General features: G+C 37.8%; 1 protein-coding gene across 2 annotated transcripts in view; it reads right to left on the reverse strand.

Annotated features, from left to right (window-relative positions):
• col2a1b (collagen, type II, alpha 1b) overlaps positions 1–22,594 on the reverse strand; it is a 44,245-nt gene extending 21,651 nt beyond the window's left edge. Inside the window, exons 1-24 of one of the 2 annotated variants that reach the window (XM_017408763.3) lie at positions 22,264–22,594; positions 18,891–19,100; positions 17,441–17,457; positions 17,011–17,043; positions 16,182–16,214; positions 15,945–15,998; positions 14,505–14,606; positions 13,692–13,769; positions 11,222–11,266; positions 10,129–10,182; positions 8,698–8,751; positions 7,875–7,928; positions 7,225–7,278; positions 7,087–7,140; positions 6,788–6,832; positions 6,620–6,673; positions 6,467–6,511; positions 6,242–6,295; positions 2,511–2,609; positions 2,185–2,229; positions 1,717–1,815; positions 1,556–1,609; positions 1,206–1,313; positions 921–974 (exon numbers count right to left, since the gene is read on the reverse strand). In XM_017408763.3, coding sequence (XP_017264252.1) covers positions 921–974; positions 1,206–1,313; positions 1,556–1,609; positions 1,717–1,815; positions 2,185–2,229; positions 2,511–2,609; positions 6,242–6,295; positions 6,467–6,511; positions 6,620–6,673; positions 6,788–6,832; positions 7,087–7,140; positions 7,225–7,278; positions 7,875–7,928; positions 8,698–8,751; positions 10,129–10,182; positions 11,222–11,266; positions 13,692–13,769; positions 14,505–14,606; positions 15,945–15,998; positions 16,182–16,214; positions 17,011–17,043; positions 17,441–17,457; positions 18,891–19,100; positions 22,264–22,354 — 1,590 coding nt within the window. In that variant the 5' untranslated portion in view covers positions 22,355–22,594. The remainder of the gene's footprint in view (positions 1–920; positions 975–1,205; positions 1,314–1,555; positions 1,610–1,716; positions 1,816–2,184; positions 2,230–2,510; positions 2,610–6,241; positions 6,296–6,466; positions 6,512–6,619; positions 6,674–6,787; positions 6,833–7,086; positions 7,141–7,224; positions 7,279–7,874; positions 7,929–8,697; positions 8,752–10,128; positions 10,183–11,221; positions 11,267–13,691; positions 13,770–14,504; positions 14,607–15,944; positions 15,999–16,181; positions 16,215–17,010; positions 17,044–17,440; positions 17,458–18,890; positions 19,101–22,263) is intronic. The other variant, XM_017408765.3, reaches the window with a different exon arrangement.
• Between the last annotated feature and the right edge of the window lie 416 nt (positions 22,595–23,010).

Below are 23,010 nucleotides of genomic sequence, written 5' to 3' on the forward strand. Positions count from 1 at the left end.
CACCATGTTCAGACTATTTGTTTTGTATTAATCTTTTCTCTTGAGAGTCTGGTTCAAACAGTCTGATTCTTTTCTTCATAATTGGTTATTATCATTTTGTCTTCTATTTATTTAGTTTCAGCAGTTTCAAATAAAGACATTTAGAAAATCAACTGATTTTGTAATGTTTGTTTTCCTAATGTTCTACTTTATTTTAGACTCTTGATAGAAAAAAGAATAATTGACAGAGTGAGAATCTGGGTTTTACAAAGTTCTCTCATTAATTTTGACGTATATGTTTACAGAAGAATCACTTAAACTAGGCTGACTGGATTAGTGAGTTAAACTACAGCTTTATTAATTTCCAAAAGCTTCTACATAAAGATGTCCTATTGAACTATTATCTTACTTCCCTTCATGAGCCTGAAAAGGAATCTTTTTGCTTTTTATTTCTTGTAAATCTCCTCCTTTGTGATACCATCAGACCTCCCAATAATTAAATTCTTCTTTAAAAAATATTATCAAATATTTAGTAAGTTGTCAAAGACTTTAATTCAGTTTAGCCGCTGTTACTGGTTGTTTTGTCTATGGGATCATTAACTCAGGACTGCTTTCGTCTATGTTGATTGCGGTTTAATGGGAACACTGTTTGTTTTTGGTTACTTACTCTATTATCATTTTCTTAATTTTTTTTTCCTGACATTTTGTAAATAAATAAACAAACCTCATCCTAAATGGAAATAATAAGCAGCAGTCAGATCACAAAATGAAAACTTGTGGAAAGCAAACAATTTTTAACAGAAGAACTAAGTCTTTCTTTTATTATTATTTTTTAACTCTTTATTCTTGAATGTGAATATAAAGCTGACATATCTGATCAGATTTGTCTAATTTCCTAAATAGATCTGAATGAAAGCTTATTTTAACATTATAATCCTCACCTTAGGGCCAGCCAGACCATCTTGACCAGGGAAACCACGATTACCAGGAGCTCCCTAAAAAAAAGCACATAATTTCAGCTTTGGTTTCATCACAGCAGCATCTAATCACTACAGGTAACACGCTATAAAACAAGAAACTTTACTTTTTAAAATTCAAACATTTAAAAGTAAGATATGGTGACCAGTACACTACTTATAAAGCTGAAAAAGAGTAAAACCTAATCAGCAAAGTGTCATTTGTATTTTGAGATGCTCTCCAAAAAACAATGATTCCATGATGCTTACTCTCTCTCCAGGAGGTCCAAGCGGTCCAGCAGCACCAGGCTCACCCCGGGGTCCTCGCTTGCCTTCTTCTCCTTGTGGGCCAGGAGCTCCCTGAAGACCAAGTGGTCCCTGTTGGCAGAATGTGTTGGTACAAAACCAGAGACATTCGATGAGTTTATACACGTAAAAAGGTAAGACGTCTGTCTGAGAGGGGAGCATTAATCTCCAGGAGTAATAAGAAATGGTTTTAAATGTTAATTTTCAACAATATTGTGTCCTAGTCTGAATATAGTGACACAGATGAACCATCAGACAAAAAAAGAGGAAAGTAAGCAAATTAAATGAAGAAAAGTAAAAAATAACAAACTCACAATTTCTCCTTTAGGCCCAGCCTCTCCTTTAAACCCTGGAATACCGAGATCTCCCTAAACACAGAAACAGAAAGAAAGGAGGAAAAACAATGAATTCCACTAGTGTTGCTTAAACCTTGATCTGAAATTACCAACTATTAAGTGAGTTATGGAGTACGCACAGCTGTTCCTTTTGGCCCAAGAGGTCCAGTGGCTCCTTGAGGCCCAGGAGGCCCACGAGGTCCAGGGAAGCCAGGAGCACCGGCGATACCTGGAGCTCCCTACAGAGTGAGAAATGTGAAGTAGGTCAGCTGGCTGATTATACAACAATCCAGCTTCCTGGATGTAAACTTAAACAATAAGTTGCTTCATAATTTTTCTGCAAGTTAAGAGCTGATCCGTCTTTTACAGTGGTAGTATTAACTGGTATTAGCTGCAGATGTAATGAAGAAAACAATGTAAAGGTTAGTTTCTTCACTATCAAAGAATCAAATATGAGAGTGGATACAGCAAACTAAATGATATGCAGGCCTTATTTTGTAAATTGTAAAGCAAAACTTAACATGATCTTTGCACATTTACAGTCTATGTATCACTGGTATAAAATCAAAATATAATAAATCTGGACAAACAAGCAAACAAAAACTTACAGCAGACCCTTTAGCTCCAGGGATACCATCAGTACCAGGGTTACCCTATAATGAAAAAGGAAACAAGTAAATAGAATAAATAAATTATTCTTATGATTGGTATTTATTTAATATGGACTGGACTAATCAGAACTGTTAGAAAATATGGACTAATAAACATCAGTTTTTTGTGTTTATTAAAGAAAGTGCTGACTTCAGTTTTTTTTGACAAAATAACAAAATTACAGATGTTAACCAAACCTATGAATAAAACCTATCTGAAAAACATATCCAGTTGGAAATGCATATGTTTTTCTTTAATAAATTGTACTTTTGGCATCACTTACAGAGGCGCCAGATGGTCCGGGTGATCCAGGGGTACCAGACTCTCCACGGGGTCCCTGAGCTCCCTCTGGTCCACGAGCACCAGTAGGTCCAGCTTCTCCCTAACCACAACAGGACACAACCAGTTAAACCAAGAGGATAATTAGTAATCAACGAGCTTTACCTAAAATACACAATTTTTTTTTTCCAATATACAAAAAAATACAACTGGAATTTAATAAGTCTTATTAAAATATTACATGTTGCCTTTATGTATAAATTAACATAGGCTGCTTACAAGACAAATAAGCAAAACATAATTAAACTGACTTTACAATACTATCAAATTATGATTTTACTTCACTTACGTTTATGTATAAAAAGTCAATAAACAACATAAATTCTTTCCCAACCAGGACAAAGGAAAACCAGTTACTTCAAATCCACTTGAGTCCAATTAATTTTAATTCAGTTCACACAGCTCAATTCATGAAAATCTAAACAAAAACCTTTCAAAGTCAGTAAAAAGAAAGAAAAGATGAGGGAAACTAAACAACCTATAACAACTCTTAAGGCTAAAATTCAGCTGTCCACTTACAGCTTGAGGACAAAGGACACTACTCTGAGGACAGTAATGTTCATATTTTGGACAGAGAAGATACAGTTGATGGTTTGAGAGGAAAAAAAAAACAATACTAAACAGGAGCTGTCAGATGCCAACTTTCCTGTAATGCAGTTTTGAATCTATAATCTCCTGACAGCTTCACAACATTTTACTTTATGTTTGTTACCAAAGCATCTCTCGTGTGGACAAGGCTGACAAAAACCCTAATGACCCTCAGGAGGGAGGGGATGATGACAGGATAAGTAGGGCACATTAATAAAATACACAATTCAATGATGAAATTGAAACATTTCAAGCAACATTTGATTCATCTTCTATTTACACATTAATCTATAACTCTGCAGCACATCCAACAAGCCTCTGAAACTCAGAATGTCTTTGGCTGTATTTTTTAACCTGTGTGCAACTTTGTTCTCCTATATACAGCATCTGCTGAACATACTAAAAGGAAAAAATTAAAACAAATATAAAAGAAAGGCTGGTGTTGCTTAAATATGTATTATGTGTTTAAGTCAGTTTAAGCTGATGAAAACCTGACAGCAAGCTTAAATAATTTCTGCTTATGTATCAAAAATCCAACAATTTCCCCTTGTTTCAGATTTGACAAATAAAGAATTCAAGAAAATTGCTTCATTACCAAGAGATGTTCTGTCATTCTCATCTATTTAAAATACAATCTATAAAACATGTCTGCAGAAATGGAAAAACTTTGCATTAAAAATAAGGAGCTTAACTGTGCACAGATCATGACAGGAAGTCCTTGATGAAGTAAGCGGTGGTTCTGTCAGGCCATCAGGCCACATGTCAGTCCATCAGCCACACTCAGTGCCAGTCCTGATAAATCTCATTCACCAGGGTTCTTCAATCAAAGCGCTCCGCCATCGCTTCCCCTTCAAGCTGCGAAACCCACTTCAACCCTATTTCCCCTCTTTTTAATTTACCTTCATAAATGTCATTTTTGTCATTATTGCAGCTCTGTTTTATCTGTTCTGAAGTGTGTTGCTGTTGGACTCTTTCTCTCTGACAAGGTCCCAAAAATAGAACCATACCACCATATACAAAACACAGCGAACTGGTGCTATAAATCTGTGATATAATACACAGTTACAATTATCATTTTGACAAAAGTGGAGCCGACTGATATGGATTTTTTGCCTAATTTCCAAAAGAGTGAGACAGCAACAATAGAAGTATGGTATTAACTCATCATTTCACCTATAAAAGTCAACAACCCTGATATAAGGAGCAAAGACTGTACTGTAAATACAGATGAAATGATTGGTTTGTCTGTTTCTTTATGTTCTGTCTGTCACTGGTTGGAGAATTCAAAAGCAGGAAAAAACAACTAGTTCATCTAAAATACTACATAATACAGGAACAAACTGAGAACTCCAAAAACGTCAAGAAAACCAAAAAACTTGTCTGTCAGAGGAAAAGCCCCCATGGGAAACTCAGCAGTGAACAAATGAAGCAAATTGACGAGTAGTAATTAGTTCAATCACATTTAACTTTGCTTAGCAAGTCAGGAAGAGTTAAAATAAAATTTTAAAAACACACAGTGTAGACGCCATATCTGAACTCTGGAAAGCAAGCTGTATTACTATATTTATCCAGAGGAAAAAGTTCTAAAGTGTTTTATAGTTTTTGTTTTATAATACTTACAATTAATATAATTAAAGTGGAAAGAAAAATACTGACTTCCCTTTCTTTCAGTGCATTTTCAAGAATGTTATTCAAACCAAATTACATAACATTTAGCAGATGTTTTGAGTCAGAGCTGAAGAAGAACTTGGGCCTCTATTCAAAAGGAACTATTCTGAGAAGCCACAATCGGGACCCAAGCCAGACGTTTTACTGCTGGTACGCAGCTTCCTGGTGCTGAATGGAATTCCTGCTGCAGCAACAGCTGAGGAAATGTAAAAGGATTTTGCAAACTTAACATTACAAATAGATTTTTATAAATAACAATAGAGTTTCTTGACAATGTGCAAAAATGCTGATATAGCCACAAAGATGGAATTTTTCACCTTGATGAATCTATTGTCAGCATCTAGGCACTGAAACCAGCGTGAGAACCTGAATAAAAGTTGGACGGCTTTGAAATTGGTGAAATATTTTAAGCATTTTAGAGTTTTCACTGTTACTAAATACAGTTCAGTGAATGCTGGAGCTGAGTCAAGCTTTTCCCTCATAGATGTGTTCATTTTAGGAGCCCAGTTTATTCAGCCGAGGTTCAGATAACCTTGTTGTTGCCAAGCCTTTACTGTGCTGAAGCCGGGTCCATTTTACAGAGTAAATCTGTACTCATAAGGCTTAAAGAAGAAGACAGGAGAAACTAAACTGTAATAAAGAAACACTCAAAAGCAGGTCGAAGAAAAAAGGACAAGTGAGCAGAATCTTGAAGGAGCAGCAGAAGAGCTTTTGTTTTCCTATGGGGACGCTTTTTAAAATATGCAGTCATGCAGATTTTCACACAGAAACAAATACTCTTCTGCAGAACTAAAGACACCATGGTCTTTAGCATATTTGTTACTATAAAATGCATAAACACACACACTTTACCCAGACTATTTCTTCCGTTTTTTTTTTAAATTAAATACTCCATCTGCAATTCCTAAAGGATTTTCCAAACATTAAAGTCTCTCATAGAATAAAGCAAACCATCAACAGAGCTCAATCTGTTACCAAGCTGCAAGGATAAGTCACAAGGAAGAAGAAGACAGCACATGGGGACTGAAAGATGAAGAACACCTAAAAAATACTGGTCTCTGTATTTTATTTCTACACACATGGAAGCAGAGCAATGTTCTTCAGTTTCACCAAAGCATCTCTTCTTTTATTCCCAAAGCCTGAACCTGAACCTCCCTGAACCAACCATGAAGGTATTTTCCAAAAGATTTACTTTTTCATTTATATAAAGAAATTCTTCTTCAGCTTCTTAAATTCAAGACTTTCCTGATGATGAAAAAACAAAAATAATTCATTGGAAGTCCTTTAAATGTTGGCAAGTCCTGGAAGCCCTGAAGTAATGGGCAACCACTGACACACGAGACACACAGTGTTGTTGGAAAAGAAGAAGTAAACTTGTAAAGGAAGTGGAGGCACCACTTAGGTAAACCTGTGGCCTACCTTTGCACCAGGAGAGCCAGGGAAGCCTGGAGCTCCAGCTGGACCAACAGGACCCTACAGAGAAGGAAAATAAAAACACGGGACATGTTCAGGTGAGAAGGTTCAGACTCTGCTATCATACTGCAGGGGGAGAGGTGGAGAAGTTAGCCATAAAATGAGATGAATTTCAAACAGAATGCTGCAATTCTTCTATACTTAAAGTCAGATAAATGACACGATACTCACAGGAGGACCAGCAGGACCAGACAAGCCGTCATTTCCACGGGCTCCCTGATCAAAGCAAACAGTGAATTATGACATAATTCAAGCAACAAAACCATCTTTCGTGTATTAAATATGCATCCAAAGAAGGTATTTTTAAAGGAAGATTGCACCTACAGCAGCTCCAGAGGGTCCAGGACGTCCTCTCTCACCAGGTAAACCACGAGGTCCCTACATGCAAGCAAGAGAGAAGAGAAGACGCTTTTACCGCTGATTTATCTTCTGCGTTATGCATAAACATTGTCTGTTTGTTTTGTTGCTGTACAATTATCATTAAATACTCACCATGGGTCCAGGTGCGCCGCTCTCTCCAGGAGCACCAGCCTCGCCCTGAACAAAAAGAAAAATTCAGTTCTTAGCATGACGAGGCAACTTAATTATGCCAAAATAACTGATCACTTTTCATTGTTTTAACAACAGCTGCTCTTTCTGGTCAGCTCATTCTCAGTTTCAGGTGGGTAATATACATCTAGACACATTTCAAAATGTACAGTAAGGAAAAAGCACATGACCTTTGCTGACGTATTTTGAGGCAGAGGCAATAAATCAACACTAAAAGGCCCAAAAAGGATCCAACATCCTACCTTAGAACCAACAGAACCAGTCTCTCCCTTTGCACCATCAAGACCTGAGTAACCCTAAAAGGAGATGAGAGAACAATCAGAAATCTGAGGACGATGGTGCACACATATCTGTAGCAGAAATCGTTTTGACAGACTCACTCTGTGTCCCTTGATGCCGGGCAGCCCAGGAGTTCCTGGGAATCCACGAGCTCCCTGTGAGACAAGAAGAGGGGACAAGATGGAGATCAGTATAAAACAGAGAAAGGAAAAAAGATAACAAAATCTTTTCTTTTAAGTTTGTCTTATCTGTATGTAATGAAGATGTAGATTGAATAAGATATGAATGAAAGATAAAAATTCATCCAAACAAATCCGTTTCTTTAGATGTTTTTTGGAGAATTAAAGTCCAGTTTGTGTTTGAATGTGAATCAAACAAACTCACAAACTGCTTTGAGCTTTGATTTAAAAGACTGGCTACATATAAATAATAAGAACAACATAATTTCAAATCTTACCCAGATTTTAAAGATATAGATTAAAGCTCACTCTCACTCTTTATAATGAATTGCAAAACTACTGACTGTGTAATTTATGACACTAGTGCGGAAGAAAAGAACAATTATTTATTTGTTTATTGTCAAACTATTTCACTCTTGGTATCACAAACTTGTTTTGATTTTCTTAATTATTTCATAATAAAATTATTAGCTTAAAAGTTAGCAATTTCTCAATCAAAGTACCTCTAAGAAATTACACACTGTGTACCATCAGGATTTGTTAGAAAGAGTCAGCAGACTGAAGTAGCTCACCTGAGGTCCAGGAGGTCCACGCTCACCTCCTTTTCCTGGTTTGCCAGGCTCGCCCTAAAACAAAGGCAAAAAGATGTTTTAATTTTTTTTTTGTTTGTTTTCTGTGCAAGCCTTCACACATTCTGTTCTTGATTTTAGGACAGGCACTCCAACTGGACACGTTAAGAAAAAGCCCCAACAAAAGTGTGCAAAGAGTCTTATTTGCTGCCATCTGGTGGACAAAGATGCGTATTACATTTTTATTTCATATTACAGAAGATCTGCTTTATGAGGTGTGTAGTCAGAATGACAAAATAGCATAAAATGTGTATTTTTCAATGATTCCCATCTTTAGGTAAAATGTTTAAATACCTATAGATTTGATCTAGGTTGCATTAAGTTTTTTTTTTAGTGTATGAAATAAATAAATAAATTTAACTAAAAAAGTAAAAAGAGGAAATATATAGATATAAAGCAAACCTGCATTTATAGGTTACAAAAATTAAAGTTAACAAAAAATGAAAAATTATTTTGCAATATTCTGACATTAAAGTTTTCTGCATTTATACAAAAATTGCTGCATTTTGAAAAAAGTTTGGAAATATTTCTATAGTGATTAATATGACAGGATTGTGAATTTCACTAAGAGGAGTCACAAACAAAAATAGTTAAGGCTTATTTTGGTCTTTGTCGCCCCCCATTTTTAAAAAATTAATGATCCTACATCAAATGTTGTTGCAAAGAGTCTATAATTTGCAACAACGAAACTCAATATTTTGAATTAAAAAAAAAAACCTATTAAATGTAAATTTTTAACTTTTATAAATGTGACAGTCACACTTACATCATCTCCAGATTTTCCAGGAGGTCCTGGGGGGCCGCGGGGACCCATGGGGCCCTGTTAAAAATAAAAATAAAACAAAGGTGAGTCAAAGTTCCTTCTGATAACCAACAGAGGGCACTGACGACTAACAGGTTTCATCTTAATTTATGGTCAAGTCCTGCTGCCTTTCCCTTTCCGATCAGCTCTGACAAACCAAACAAGACAGTTGAACTCATGACAACATTTATCGTTTGACCTGTTAAACTCGCTGGCAAATCTATTGTTGGTGCTGTTCACTGCTGCATTAATCAGAGACATTTACATCAGTCAACATCTATGTCATAATATTTGTGATAATGTAGAAATCGAGCACATAAATCACTATAAAGTCACAAAAATGTGAGATGTTTTTTGAGTAAAAAACTTCATAAGCTCAAAATAGGATGTAAGACTTTACAGACTAGATTAGACAGGAACAACTTCAACATTTGTCTCAAAAAACAGATCTTTTTGTTTTAAGTTTCTTACTTTATAAGTGCTGTCAGCCCAGTCAGAAATTATGTGTTTTCTGTTATTATTTCTTAGTTCGGTCAGCTAACACCAGATACCAAAGTTTGTTGGATGACAACAACAACATGAGTGACACTGTGTTAATATCTTAATAGAATCTTACTTATTTATAGTCTATGATTTTTTTAATGTAATAAAGCATCATTTTCTGATGGGAAATATTGTCTCTTACTAAACTAAATCTTTCTCTGGACTTTGCATCGCCAACGCTGCAACTCTCCCAATTATTTTCTGGATCTAAATTTGATTTTAATCACACTTAATGATGCACTGGCACATTTTTTAAAAGAGAAAGCATCTCTGTGTGATTCTCTGAACTCCACATGAGTGGATTATCACAGCAGTGGGGAGACTTTATCCTGTCTACCTGCTGAGGGATCGGGGAGGACAGGAAAGGAAGGGAAGCTTCTGAAGAGAAGATGAAGGCTTGGGCCAAAAAAAAAAAAAAAAACCTAACTCACTGTAGAATATAAAAAAACTAACAGGGAAAAAGAATATTATCTTTTCATTGGAAAAAAAAAATCTTAAAATGGAAACTAGTCCAGTTCTGTGCCCTCCTTTGTACCATTAGTTGACAGTTTTGGGTCACAGATTATAAAACCAAAACAAGAAGTGTCAGGAAATAACTAAAACGTATTGGGAATGTTATAAAAGTAACAACTGAGTAGGCACAGGAAGTTAAAAGTGTGAAAACATTAAATACTGAGTAACTTATAGTCTGCTTAGGTATTCAGAACGTCTTCTTTTGAAGTATTTTTATCAGCAATAAGAGAAAAAAAGAGACGCTTATAGGAGCCTGAATGGGAGGTGAAAAACTCAAACAGATTATTACAAGAACTAACAAGAAAACACCAAACGAGGTGGACATTGTGGGATACTTACAGATTGTCCGGGCTCTCCAGCCTCTCCTGGGCTGCCTTGGAAACCTTGTGGACCCTAAAGTGTGGAGAGAAGAGAAAGATATCCTGGCTGAGCAAAAAAACGGATATACATACTGAGACAGGAGATACAAACTGCAGAAACCATGATTTCATCAATGAATTACTTGTTAACAGAAATATTATTTTTCCTATTCCTATCTGCTTTGAGGTTCTGAAATAAAGTTTTCCTTAATTTCTTTTGATTGCCTCAAATAAATAAAAAATGAATATCGTTTGTTAACCTGTTCTCTGAGATAGTATCAGCTTCTCTTTTGCACCCTTTTTCACATTTCTTTGACCAAACAATAAACCAAAAAAGAAAAATGTGAAAATAAAAAGGTTCATGTGACCCTTAATTGAAATTTTAAATAAGTAGAATTGGAAAAAGTATGCCTGGAGAACATACACAGTCCAGAAAATAAATCCATGCATTGCTACATTTAAACATTTCTCAGTTGTATGTCAAAAATTGTTTTTGATAGAATTTACAATTTTTGTGAATCCGATGTGAAAGTATTAGTGCGAATGGATCATCGATCAAAGGCAGGTCAGGGGACATCAGATGCAGTTCTTTAATTTGAAGGCTGCAGGAAGGCTGGAAATTGCCATGTGTAAAGGGCGGTTACAGCTTGAAGCGGGAAAAGGACAGGGTGTGTTTGTGTGTAGGGTGTAAGCCCAGTAAGGAAGCGCGAAAGGTAAATTGTCAGGTGCCCAACATTGTGTCTGGGTCGTGGCACAGGAAAACGCCTCGGAGGCTGCAGCTGGAAGACGAAAGTATCCTTTATGTGCCGCCTGCAGACGACACCGAGAGAGGGCCGAGTGGAAACTTTTACCTGTGGCGGCTCTGAGATCTAATCCTTCCTGGAGTTCAAAGTCAGCGGTCAAATAAAGGTTTATCATACGTATTAACACTAAAGGGGGAGTGGGAGGGCAGACAGTGTGGCACATGTGCACTGCAACAAGCCTCTGATAATTATTGGATTTATTCTGTCGGTGATCTCGCCTACAGCTGAGCTCAGATCGCGTGTTGTGTTAGAAGTAAAGAAGGTACTTACAGGTGATCCGGAGGGCCCAGGTGGTCCTCTGGGTCCCATGGGGCCCTGAAGGAAAGAAGAGAAACCAGAGACACAATATCAGGATAAAGACAGATAACTCCATCCTTCATCAAAACAAACGTAAACATCATAATTACATGGGAACACAATAAGATTTTACATTTGATAGATTTCATCCGTTTAAGTGGGAAAATCTACATTTCAATCCACTTCAGTCAGAAGATATAAATCACTTCACCTGCTTTGCCTTTAAGCTACTGTAATACTCAACAGCTTTACTTGTCAAAAACATAAATCTTTAGGAATTCCTCAGTGGCATTTCAAACTTATCTTCGATCATCCAATCCTTTCTGTCACCTATTTTAAACACCCCTCCCCTCTTCTTTTTTTTTTTTTTTAGCTTTTTTTGCCTACATTTTTCTGCAGTTCAAAGGTCATCAGCTGTACTGCTGTATTCCTAGGAGGGATTTGTTAAATCTTACAAAAGACAAAAGAACCTTAAATAAGAATAGGTTTGTTTTTAAAGAAAAGTTTTGCAAAGTTTTGGGTTTCAACTCAGAAGTGGGTTACATTTTTCTACTGGATGCCTTCAGACTGAAACTTAATCTGCTCAGCGAGAGCTTCTGGCTGGACTCACATGCCAAAATAAGTTTTACTTCACCTTCATGCCTCAGCGCTTAACAAGAAAAAATTAGGTTCTGCGGGAGTGAGACGTGAGTTTCTTCTCCAACACAAAAAACAAATACACTCAAAGAAAAAGAAGCATTAAGTTTTTGTCAGCTTTTGAAAATCCAAAGTTGTTTCTCCAAAATATATTTATAAAAAAAATCTGAATTTGGATTACTTGTGACAGCTGTTTTCCATGTTGAAAACATATCCCTTTCATTAGTCTTGTTTTCATAAATCCCCAATCAAAAATGAGGGAATGCAGCCAAAGAAAATGTCACAGGAGGGTACAGTGGTCCTCAGAAACCAATGAAAGTCACCTTTCAGTGGGTGTGGGAAGCTTCCACCAGCTTATCAATGAGACTCCGTGTTTAAAATGTTTGAATATGTGTCTGTGCATGCAAACATTTCAATAAAAGCACTATTTGAGTGTTTGTTATGCTTGTGTTGAATATATGTTGGAGGAAATGATGAGGGGTCTCTAAGTTTGACTTGAGATAAAACATCAGTGGAGTCCAGCTGCTTCCCCTCCAGCAGACGGACAAAGTAAACGTGGGATGACTTCAGAAGGGCCGAGTACAGTGTTGAGCTCTCAGACAGACGTGTGGTGGGACCGTCATTAGGACTGATTCTAAAAGCTGGGATCTGACCGTCTCCAGTCATCTCCTCCCTCTCGTCCAGGCGTCTCAAACCTCTGCTGGGCTGAATCACCACCCAGCTGCTCCGCGGCTCTTTGAGTAGCTCCCAGAATGCTCCTTTCTTCACTGCTGGCAGCAGTAGCTTTTCATGAACATCAGCTTTAATGATGATCAATCATCACTTTATAAAATGACCCATCTGTACTCCTGGTGAGGTTTTAATTTTCCACCAGGACTTCGCCAGTCTTTACCCTGCCCAATCGACATTACTGAAAGAAATGCTTAAAAAGCTAGTGTTCCTTTAACGCCTACATCACTAGCAGCCCCTGTACCGGGGGGATGATATAGGCCTAGGGACTAAGGGGTTAAGGAATGCAAATCCCTGTTCGCCTTCCAGGCCAGAGCTTAAAACTAACATCATTATTTTTTTTTGTCAAACACTGAAAACAACATTAAGCTTGATCCCACACAATACAGCAAAATCTTGTGCATTTTATTAATAGTTGCAGTGTGTGTTGGGAATGACTCTCAGCTACTACCAGATCAAGTTTTAGCTCAATATCTATAAAATACATCAAATAATAGTCATTTTGTGTTTGGTAAAGTAAATTGGCTGTGGTTACCATCTTGAATTTGGTTAACTCCAAAAAGTAATTATCTACAGTTTTTCATCCACTTATTACTTTCTGAGAGTTTCATTAAAATTCATCTAGTTTTCATTAAATACTATTTGGTATCAGACAGACAAATTCCCCCGCACACATAAAAAACATAGACATGAGCAATTACATGATTGCTCGCCTTTTGCTTTGGCAGTGGGCAAAGAAATTAGAAAAAAATCTCATTTTTGGTCGTTGTTTCTTCTGATCCTTGATGAAATCCAGTATGAAGTTCATGAATGATGTTTCCATCTCCTTTTTTTCACAAGTGATAACCACGTGGTCCTCGGTCAGGATTTTATTTATGTTCCTTCACTTTAGTTTTGAAATTGCAAAGAAGAAGGTTCAAAGCAGACGCTGTCATTCTGCAGATCTTCAAGCTGGGTCCTCAGTTCAGGAGCCTCTTTCATCACTTGTTTCTCAAAGTGTATAATCACTGCATACTCATTCATTGACTTTCAAAGAAGAACATGGGAGGGACAGCAGGTCTTATCATGGCTTCCTCACCATTGGTCCTTGCATCACACCCATCTGAGCGCCGCCAGCCTTCTCGTCAAAACCACCGGCCATCTGAGCAGCAAAGCTCTGAACAGCAGAAAGACAAAAACGTCATCAGGATTTCTTAATGAAAAAAGGTTGTTTTATGTCACTTTTCAAAATCTTAGCAGACTTAAGATGCTCTGCTCTGTCTGACCTTTGGCTTGAAAACACACAAAAAAAGATGAAAGCCTGAGAAACCCAAAAAAGTAAGACATGCTTCAAATTGGACCACATTTGAAAATCAGCTTTAAATATTTATCTTGGCACTAAAGGGTTTTCATTGAACTGACACACATGGCATCATTTTGGCAGGAGAGAGAATCAGCTTTTAGGATGCTGTCAGCTGCAGAGCATTATGTGAATCCTGAGCCAGACAAGGAAGAGACAGGGGGCATGTGAAAACTTTTTACAAAGACTTTTCTTGCCCCGTTCCCTAAAAAGCTTCTTCCCGTCCTCTTCTTAGGTCTGTCATAGCACCTCATGCCCTTCAACCTTCCCTCCCTCGTGTCAATCCTCCTCCTCTCTTCTTTTCTCCTATGAAGAATGCAAGGCATTCAGTCTATTTTCTCTCAGCATCCATGCTGTTGAATCTCTGTCTCCTCCCATCCCCTGTGGTTTCACACATCTTTTGTGTTCTTAGACTATTTCTTTGCTCTGTTTCACCCCATTTTTCCCAACCAGTCAAATCTATTCTTGGCCTTGAATCAGTGTTCAACCAGGCAGTTCTTATGTACGCAGGGAAACCAAGCCCACCAGCCCTCAAAATTATGGGATACATACCCCACCAAGGCCAGGGGGTCCGTTAGGTCCGGGAGGTCCAGGGGGTCCGGGGTTTCCAGGGGTGCCAGGTTCACCATCTCTGCCACGAGGACCAGGGCTTCCCTGACGAACAAAGATAGAAGTAAAATTAATCTTAAAAACGAAAGAAAATGTCCAGAATTTAGTCAAAAACTGAGCTACATTAAGCTATTTTTATTGTCTTATAGCAGGTCAATTAGAAAGCTGAAATAATTTTAAGGACAACTCAAAATGATAAGAAAAATAAAAACCCTAACAAGAATTTGGAAGCATAATCAGGCGATAAATATCAGCTTCATTACAGCATTGCTGTCAAATGTGGAAAATATATTTTTATTTTCCAGCTGTGTTGTGGCATATTTCTGACAACTGAGGTAAATAATCTTAACTGAAATACAGTTAAAATGGCATCTTATTAAGTAATAATCTTTTAAGTTTGTTATAAAAGTAAAGAGGCATCTCAAACAACAATTATACTATAAACAGTACATTAGTTTTTAAGATGGTGTGCTAATAATGAAGCTCAGGAGCAGATAAAATAAATCATTACACAGTTACTGGTAGAGAAAACACCTGAAACTATGTTAAAGAGCTACTGTTGACAGCAGCAAAAAACTTTTCTAAATAAAAAAAAACTAAAACAAAAAAAAACTTGACTTCTTGACTTGATACGGTGAGGCATCCGGATGTAAATATTTCATTCAAACTAAACAACACCAAGAAGTTTATTGGTTTAAAAAAAGACAATAAGCTCTATTATGTAAGACTGTTGCTTAGCATTTAAAAAACTCAGTGTGTCATTACAGGTTGTAGTGTAAGCTGATGATTTTTCAGGTCAAATCAAACTACTGTGCATACCTCTGTGCATGTAGAGACAAATTACCCTGTGAGCAGATCCAAAACTCAGAATCTATTAAACATCTAAGACAGAGCTTAGCTACTAGTAGCCAAAACTAAATCTGCCCCATGTTTAAATCTGCATAAACAAGATAAACTCCTCGCCTGCAGCCACGATCAAATCCGTGTTGTTACATTAATGACACGATCAAAGCGTGGAGAATGCGGCGATGCAGATTTCCCACACTGACTGAGTGTGAGGCCTCTGAGAGAAGCCAGCGTTTACATTCGGAGTCTCTGACAGTCTCACATCTGTTAAACAACCCAGACCACAGAGCCTAATGGGAAGGACACATGACTGGTTAGACTGTGGCGCTCAATGAAAGGCTGCCATTATCCAAACCTGCACGCTGCAACACATCCCCCAACCCACCCTCCAGGACCTACAGCTATCAGATTCAGTCGGACATACTGTACTTGTTAATGGAGCGAATTATATGGTTCTAGTCTTTTAAGGGTCAGCTCGAGAAAATCATAACAAGAAGGATTGATTTTTTTTTTCAATTTTAATATTATGAATCCAACCTTCTCTCCTTTCTCTCCTCTCGGTCCGCGGGGTCCTTGCTCTCCTGGTGGGCCCTGGGGGAGCAGAAGAAAGGGGACACTAGCTTTAATAAATGTGATATAAAGAAGCAGCTGTTACATCAATTCCTCACATGGCTCTTTATCGTGAAAAAAAATCAGACAACGAAAACACCAAGCTGTAAAAGCCCTCTAGTAGAAGCTGTATGAAAAGGTATCTGTGCAGAAACTGTTGCATACCGTTGGGCCAGATGGTCCTCTTGGTCCTACAACCTGTATATAAAAAAGGGGAAAAAAAATCAGCTAATAAATGCTTCCATTTACCAGATGTATTTTCACACAATGTTTTAAAAAAAGTTATCTTTTCTCCATCAGTGCAGACTTGTTAATTACCAATGTCTTTAGGCAAAGCATAATCAGAAACTTACAGTAAACAATGCTCCTTTATTTCCTGCAATGAACTTGTGTTCCTCAGAGGAGCAAAGTGTTTCCAGGTGCAGCGGCGGCAGCAGTGAGTTTACTCTCCCTCTGCTGCTTTTTGATGGCCTGATCTTAATGGGCGATATGGAAACCTTATGGTGCTTGGCTGTCCTCCTCGTGAGCGAGTTAACTGCCTCCTTTTTGTCTTTTTCTCTCCCAATTTCTTTTCTAAGCTGATGGTACTTGAGCTTTGTATTCCTTTGGTGGTTTCATAGTGTAGTTTTTATAAGATTAAAGTTAGAAACGTCAAGGAATTGAAAATATTTGGGCATTTTAAGGTGTAAGTTTGACACTAGTTTCTCATCAGACTAAACTTCTACAACCAGAGGATGTACATAAAAATGGCACATGAAAGTATTAGAACTATTTTATGAATCTGGTCATAAAATTAAAAAAAATTATAAATCACTTTATGTAAGTGATGATGTTTTCCAGTGTTTTTTATGCTGCAGAAACACGTTGCCCTCCATTGGATACCAAGAAGAGTCTACTAGGTTTCATGTACATTATGAAACTCTCAAAGACAGCTAGCAAACAAGCTTTTTAAAATCAAAGGATTAGTTTTGAACACTGTGAAGTGTCAGCTTACATCTGTAATGTCTCCCGGTTCACCCTTCTGACCCTGATAAAGAAAAAGCAGAAAAACCTTGATGAAACTGACAGTCATTCACCTTTTGAAACTGTGCCACTAAAAGTCAACTTAATGAAGTGTTTTGATGTTAAATTTGCATTCTTGATATTAAAAGTGTTGGCAGAATATGTCCCCTGCAGTGTCATTTAACAGATAAATATGGCGCTCAGTGTGAACAGGAAATTACTATTATTCCTCTGACAAGACCTTTTTTACATCAAAGACTCATCTAAATCCATAAACTACAGGGTCGTTGTGCAGCCCTGATATGAGTCTGGGGCAGACCTGGTTATAATTGCTGGGGTGGTTGACTTCATAGACTCTCAGACACAAGTCATCATCAACATGCAGACATATAAAACTGCTCCAAGTATCTTAGAAGTCTCACCTTAACTCCAGGTACTCCTGTTATGTGTTGGTGCAAGATTGCAGATAGAAACAAAACACAGTTAGTGAACAAATTACTCCAAAAAAGCAACCAATGAGGGTATAACAGCTTTGAATTTAAATAAAGTAAATCTACTTTTTGTAATTTCCTAAAAAGAGACTTTTCTAAAGCCCACCACCACATTCCAGAGTTGTTATAAATAGAGCCCATTAGGATAAAACCACTGTTGGTTAACTCACCATCTGAGCCTAAAAGCAAAAGCACAACAAGTGCATTAAAGAAAGAAAATAGCAGAAAGCAAAAAGGTCAATGTAGACTAAGATAAAATCCCACTTTGCGCATGTCAGAGTTGGATTTTGCCATGTTTTAAGGTTATTACAGTTTTTTTTGCGTCTAGTTAGTTCAAATACAGCCTGAATATATCTGAGCTATGTTAACTTAGCACATTTATGGGTTTAATTTAGTAATTTTTGAAATAGAGCTGGTTATAAGTAATGTTTCATGAAAGATTTACTTGTCTACATTTTTTTATCTAACACAATGGACCCAAATGACAAGTGTCAAATGTTACAGTCGTAAACTAAGAATGGATGAAACTGTTCATGTAGGTCAAGAATGATCCCATCGTGAATTTTAAACCAAGAATTCAAGTTCATTACCTTTTCACTGAGTTATTTTGCAGTCAGTAGGCTATGATTAAATATACAGTAGCAAAAGCCAGCCCTATTTGTATCCTGCTAATAAATGACTCTCTACATACTAACATATTTCTTAAAAGCACCCAATTTTGCCTTTAAAATTGGTATATTTTCCAGCAGTTAAATTCACAAGCAAAAACAGTGACACCTCTGATTTCATTGATGCTCCTTGGCCTATTTTATTTACATTTCCAAAGTTGAATACCAGAGTCGGGATACTGAGGGCCTTTGTTTATCAGGAAGCCATGGCACTTCAAATGGGGAAAGAGCAACAGATGAGGTGGTGAATAGCCTTCAAATCATCTGAACTCTCAGTAGAGAGTCGGGCTATTTTCTTGCCATCAGATCTGCAGAAATCCACAGAGAGGATATAGAGTAGAAATGTGAGGCCGTGTCTGCTCGACTGAGGTATTTCCTTAATCACTCCCACATGTTTTCATGATACTCCGGGACGGAGAGTATTTAAACAAGATGGGGGCCAAGGTGCGTCAGCAGTGGAAAAACGCCGGTGAGATTAGCATTTCACTGAAACCTTGTCAGATGTGTCACTGCTGTTGTGTGAATCTCATCAGTTGTTTGCTTTGGGGACTGAAAACTGCATTCAAATCAAAGGCTGACATGAGTTAAACAGCAGCTGCACAGACTTTGATTTGAACCAAAATGTGCTGGTTTTTTTTCCCTACCCCAAAATAAACAACATCATCCTGTACAGTAATTTATTTATGAAAGGTGTGAGATAAATAAATTACAACCAGAAGGTGTAGATGGGTCAGCAGCACAGATGGGGCAACACTCTCCGAATGGGATTTCAGGTTTGGGGCAGTCTCTTAGCTCCTCGCAGACAATTTCATCACACAGGATTGTCCCAGTGTCACACACACAGATGCGACAAGGCTCTGGTTTCCATATGTCCTGGTTGCCATATTGCTGTCCATCTTGTACACAGCTAAAATCATCCTCTTCTGTGTTTGAGAACACAGTGAGGGGCACACAGAGGACCACACAGTTAGGAAGGAAAAAGGAGATTAGGTATCAGATATTGAAATCAGTCACTTTAATACACAACTCATACACAACAGGCTTACTGACAGTCCCTGCTTCATTTGAAAACAAAAAAAAGTGCAGAATATTGTTTTTTTTCACCCTGGAGACAAACATGGAGTGCAAAATGGAGGCAAAAACAAAAAATAACTTGATTTTTAAACCTAATTAGATAATTAACTGAACTGGTTCAACAGAAATTATAGGTAGATTCTCTTGTCTATCTTAATTCCACCAAATCAATGGGCTAGGATGGAAAACAGATCTTTACTCATAGAGACAAATTTTCAAAAAGGCATTGACAACTATCTAGTCAAATCATCACAAGTCTGATCAAATGTGTAAAATTTTACCCAATATTTTAACGGATAAATATTCTAATATTTTACTTTGAAAGGATACACAACAAAATGAGTGTCATTTTGTTTAAAAATGAAAAAATTAACCGCTTGTTGAGACATTCTTTGATCAAGATTCTATATGTTGAAAAGAAAGGCCTTAGCTAAGAGTTGAATCTCTTGCCTTCAAAAGCTGCAGCTTCTCTACACAAAGTCAAATAAATAATTCTTCACATGCATTCTCTTCTGTGACCACATGATGGCAGTGTATCATCACAAAATCCAGATCAAGCTGTGTAGGAGCTCCAAGAAACCTTCAATAACGTAAGTGAGTCCACTATCTGGAGACTATCTTCCCAAACTCTTTGATGCTTTAACATAAAGCTAGTTCACATTGCAGAGACACTCTAACCTGCAGCTTAGGAGACAGGCTTTGCATTCAGTAAATGAAAACATTTGTTTGTTTTTTTTCTTGGACCACAGCCTGAAATAAAAAGCACAAGGGAATGTGATGGAGCTGGGTCCTTTTTGAATGCAGCTACTGTACATGGTGTAAATTACATCATGCAGGCAAGTCTGATAATAGACACAGAGGTGATTAGCTATACCTAACTGAATTTTCCAATCTGTCTGAAACAGAAGGCCTGACACCTGCTGAAAGAAATGCTCTGACTGGAGTTCCCTGAACCTGTGCAGACGGGTGAGAGCAGCTGATCCTGCAAAGGAAAGGCCTAAAGGTACACTGCTGAGAGGGGGAGAGGAGAAGCAAGCACAGTAACTATATTTACCTTTGAGTAAAACTTAGGTCTAGATAACCTACTGGACCTTAGCAGCAATGAATGGGGTCTTTCTGGTAGGGGACAGAGTGGACAATTCACAAGCTATGTCCTTGTATAAACATGGGGTGCGTTTTAAACCTCATGCGGGGGCCATGGCTCTGTCTGATGCCAGTTCAAACACACTGGAGAGAAGAAAACTGCAAGCTTTCAGGCACATTCCTGGCAGTTTTGGTGTACAGTTTTACAGACCTGAGTGAACAATCAAAGACCTGCACCTGTCCTATCACTAAATGACACAAATGATTTGCCTTATATGGGATGTTTTTGGACAAGGGCTCCAGTATTTGCTCCTGTATCTATTTGAGAACTGAGCATATGTCATGACTGATGTTGATCTGAAAATCTCCTCCCCTCAGCTCTGTTTTTTAGGTGAATCAAACACAAAGTGGTAAAGGAAACCAACGTGTTACTTTGGAGAATTAGAGTTGGATCAGGTTTGACTGTTTTTATGAGACTTTTAGGCTTTGATTCTGCTCTACTCATGACTTATGTGAACCATAAATCAGTGACCTCTTAACTAACTGATAAAGACTCAAGGGCAGTGAAGCTACTGTGCTGAGGTCACAATAAAACCTCTTTACTACTCCTCCACCCACCCCACCAAGCCCCCAGCCACAAAAAAACCCCAAAGAAAATTCTTCTTCCAGTTGGGAAAGAAGGGCTTGCATTATATCTAGGTTCCTGTGTCTCTGAGAGGGTAACCTGACACTTCAAATTGCTTTGGCACAGCTATTTTCCCTCATTTTTCCTTTTTTTCCTTTGGGAAAATACACCTTTCATTTGCTTTAAAAGCTCAGTAAGTTTGACTTGTGCAGTAAAAATCTTTTGCTTCTCAGAATTCAGGTATCAAGTCTCTGTTTTTTTTTTCTAATCACATCTTTTCATCCCTCTCTCTCTAACACACACACTTTCTCTCTCTCTTTACTTTCACAGTTTATGTGTAATGTATCAGATAGAAATACTGAAATCACATGGAACAACAGTTTTAACCATTTGTCTTTTGCAAAACTTAAAAGAGCAATACTGATGAAGATTTCCACTCCAGCTTTATTCACATCAAGATATATCAGAACACCTTTAGTTAGATGGGAAACTTCATTAATTTGTTAATCAAAAAACAACAAAATCAACATAAGATGTCTGAAAGTCATTTCTAGCACATTTTAACAATCTTGATGCCTCAACAAGCTAAGATTTGCTTGGATGCCCTCTGACAGTGATGGAATGTGAACACTTTTCACCAAAGGCCCTTGAGCCTGACCACCTTTCACTTTTTGCCAGTCCCTTCCCCCTCCACTCATCTATATTATGTGAATATGCAGTTTAAAAGGCTGTCAAGGCCCCTAAAGCACCCACAGGTGTCAGGCGCTTCAATTTTAAGAAAGAAACGGGAGACAGGTAGGAAAAAGCCTCGGGCTGCAGGGAACTAAAAAGAAAACTTATCTTGTGGTTCGTTTTTAGTTTAAAAGTGAAGGTGACTAACTTTTGACAAATAAACTAATTAATATGTCTCATAAATAATAAAAAAAACCTCAAAGGGCCAGGTGATATTCCAACAATAAGACAAATGGATCGAACTTTGAGGGTTTTTTTTTTTTTTGCGTAAACGTACCCAACATCTCCATCTTTCATTTGCGCGGCCGCATCTGGGAACAGCTGAGTTAAGTATTCCAAACAAAAGCAGTAATTCGGCTATCATTAGTCTGACAACTTTTTTTATAGAATAAAGCATCCAAACAATTTTAAATGATCTGTGCGTAAAAGTTGCACCGAGATCACATCACTCCACATTCAAAAATATTTCAAGTTCAGGCTGTGCGTAAAGGTAAGCAGATATCAGAGGAAATTCAGTGCACACTGTCACAAAGTTATATTTGCTTCTTTAGAGAATTGAAATAGTCACTTACGGCCATAATCCTGACATCTCACAACGGCTAATAGACAAACTTGGGTTGCTGCAAGTAGCAGTACAGTCCTTGAATCCAGCAAGCTGAACATGTCTAAATATTAGACATGCACGGCCCTTTGGGAGATGAAAAGGTGCGAGGGGAGCGAAGGGTTCTCTCAGTCTTTAGTGATTTATGTCCCCAGTTACAGAAGCCGGACCATTCGACATTCACCCTTCCCAAAAAGAGTCGATGGGGGGAATCCAGCGGCAGGACCCGGACCTGCAGCTCAAACTCAGCACCAAGCGCTTCAGGCCAGACGCTGCAGTTTTATGACCCCGCTGCCTTCAATGAATCTTCGTTTATTCCCCTCAAATATCAGCCCGGCCCTCTCTTACCCCCTGTCAGGCTGAAATCTGATCCCCCGATTCCCTCCCATTCTGTCTCCCAGGTTCCTTTATCCCAGTCCCAGACCACTCCTTTCCCCACGTGCTGAAATGAGCCCAAATAGGCTGAAGCGTTTTTTTTTATATCCCCAATTTGGATGTCTGTCCCCTTTCACCCTGCCTGGTTACGCGGAAAATGCGTTTTGTTCTTTATTTTATCTTATAGCTGAGTAACATATGAACAATATATAGCTTACTAAATGAACGTTTGAGCTAAAAATTGATGTGGTAGTAGCTGGGAATGATACTAAACCCGTGCTCCAAGTAGTAACAGATCATGAAAAAGTTTTTGTGCAATAAAATATTGTCATTAAGTGTCATT

The sequence above is a fragment of the Kryptolebias marmoratus genome, linkage group LG4 (assembly GCF_001649575.2).
Source record: "Kryptolebias marmoratus isolate JLee-2015 linkage group LG4, ASM164957v2, whole genome shotgun sequence".
Classification (NCBI taxonomy): domain Eukaryota; kingdom Metazoa; phylum Chordata; class Actinopteri; order Cyprinodontiformes; family Rivulidae; genus Kryptolebias; species Kryptolebias marmoratus.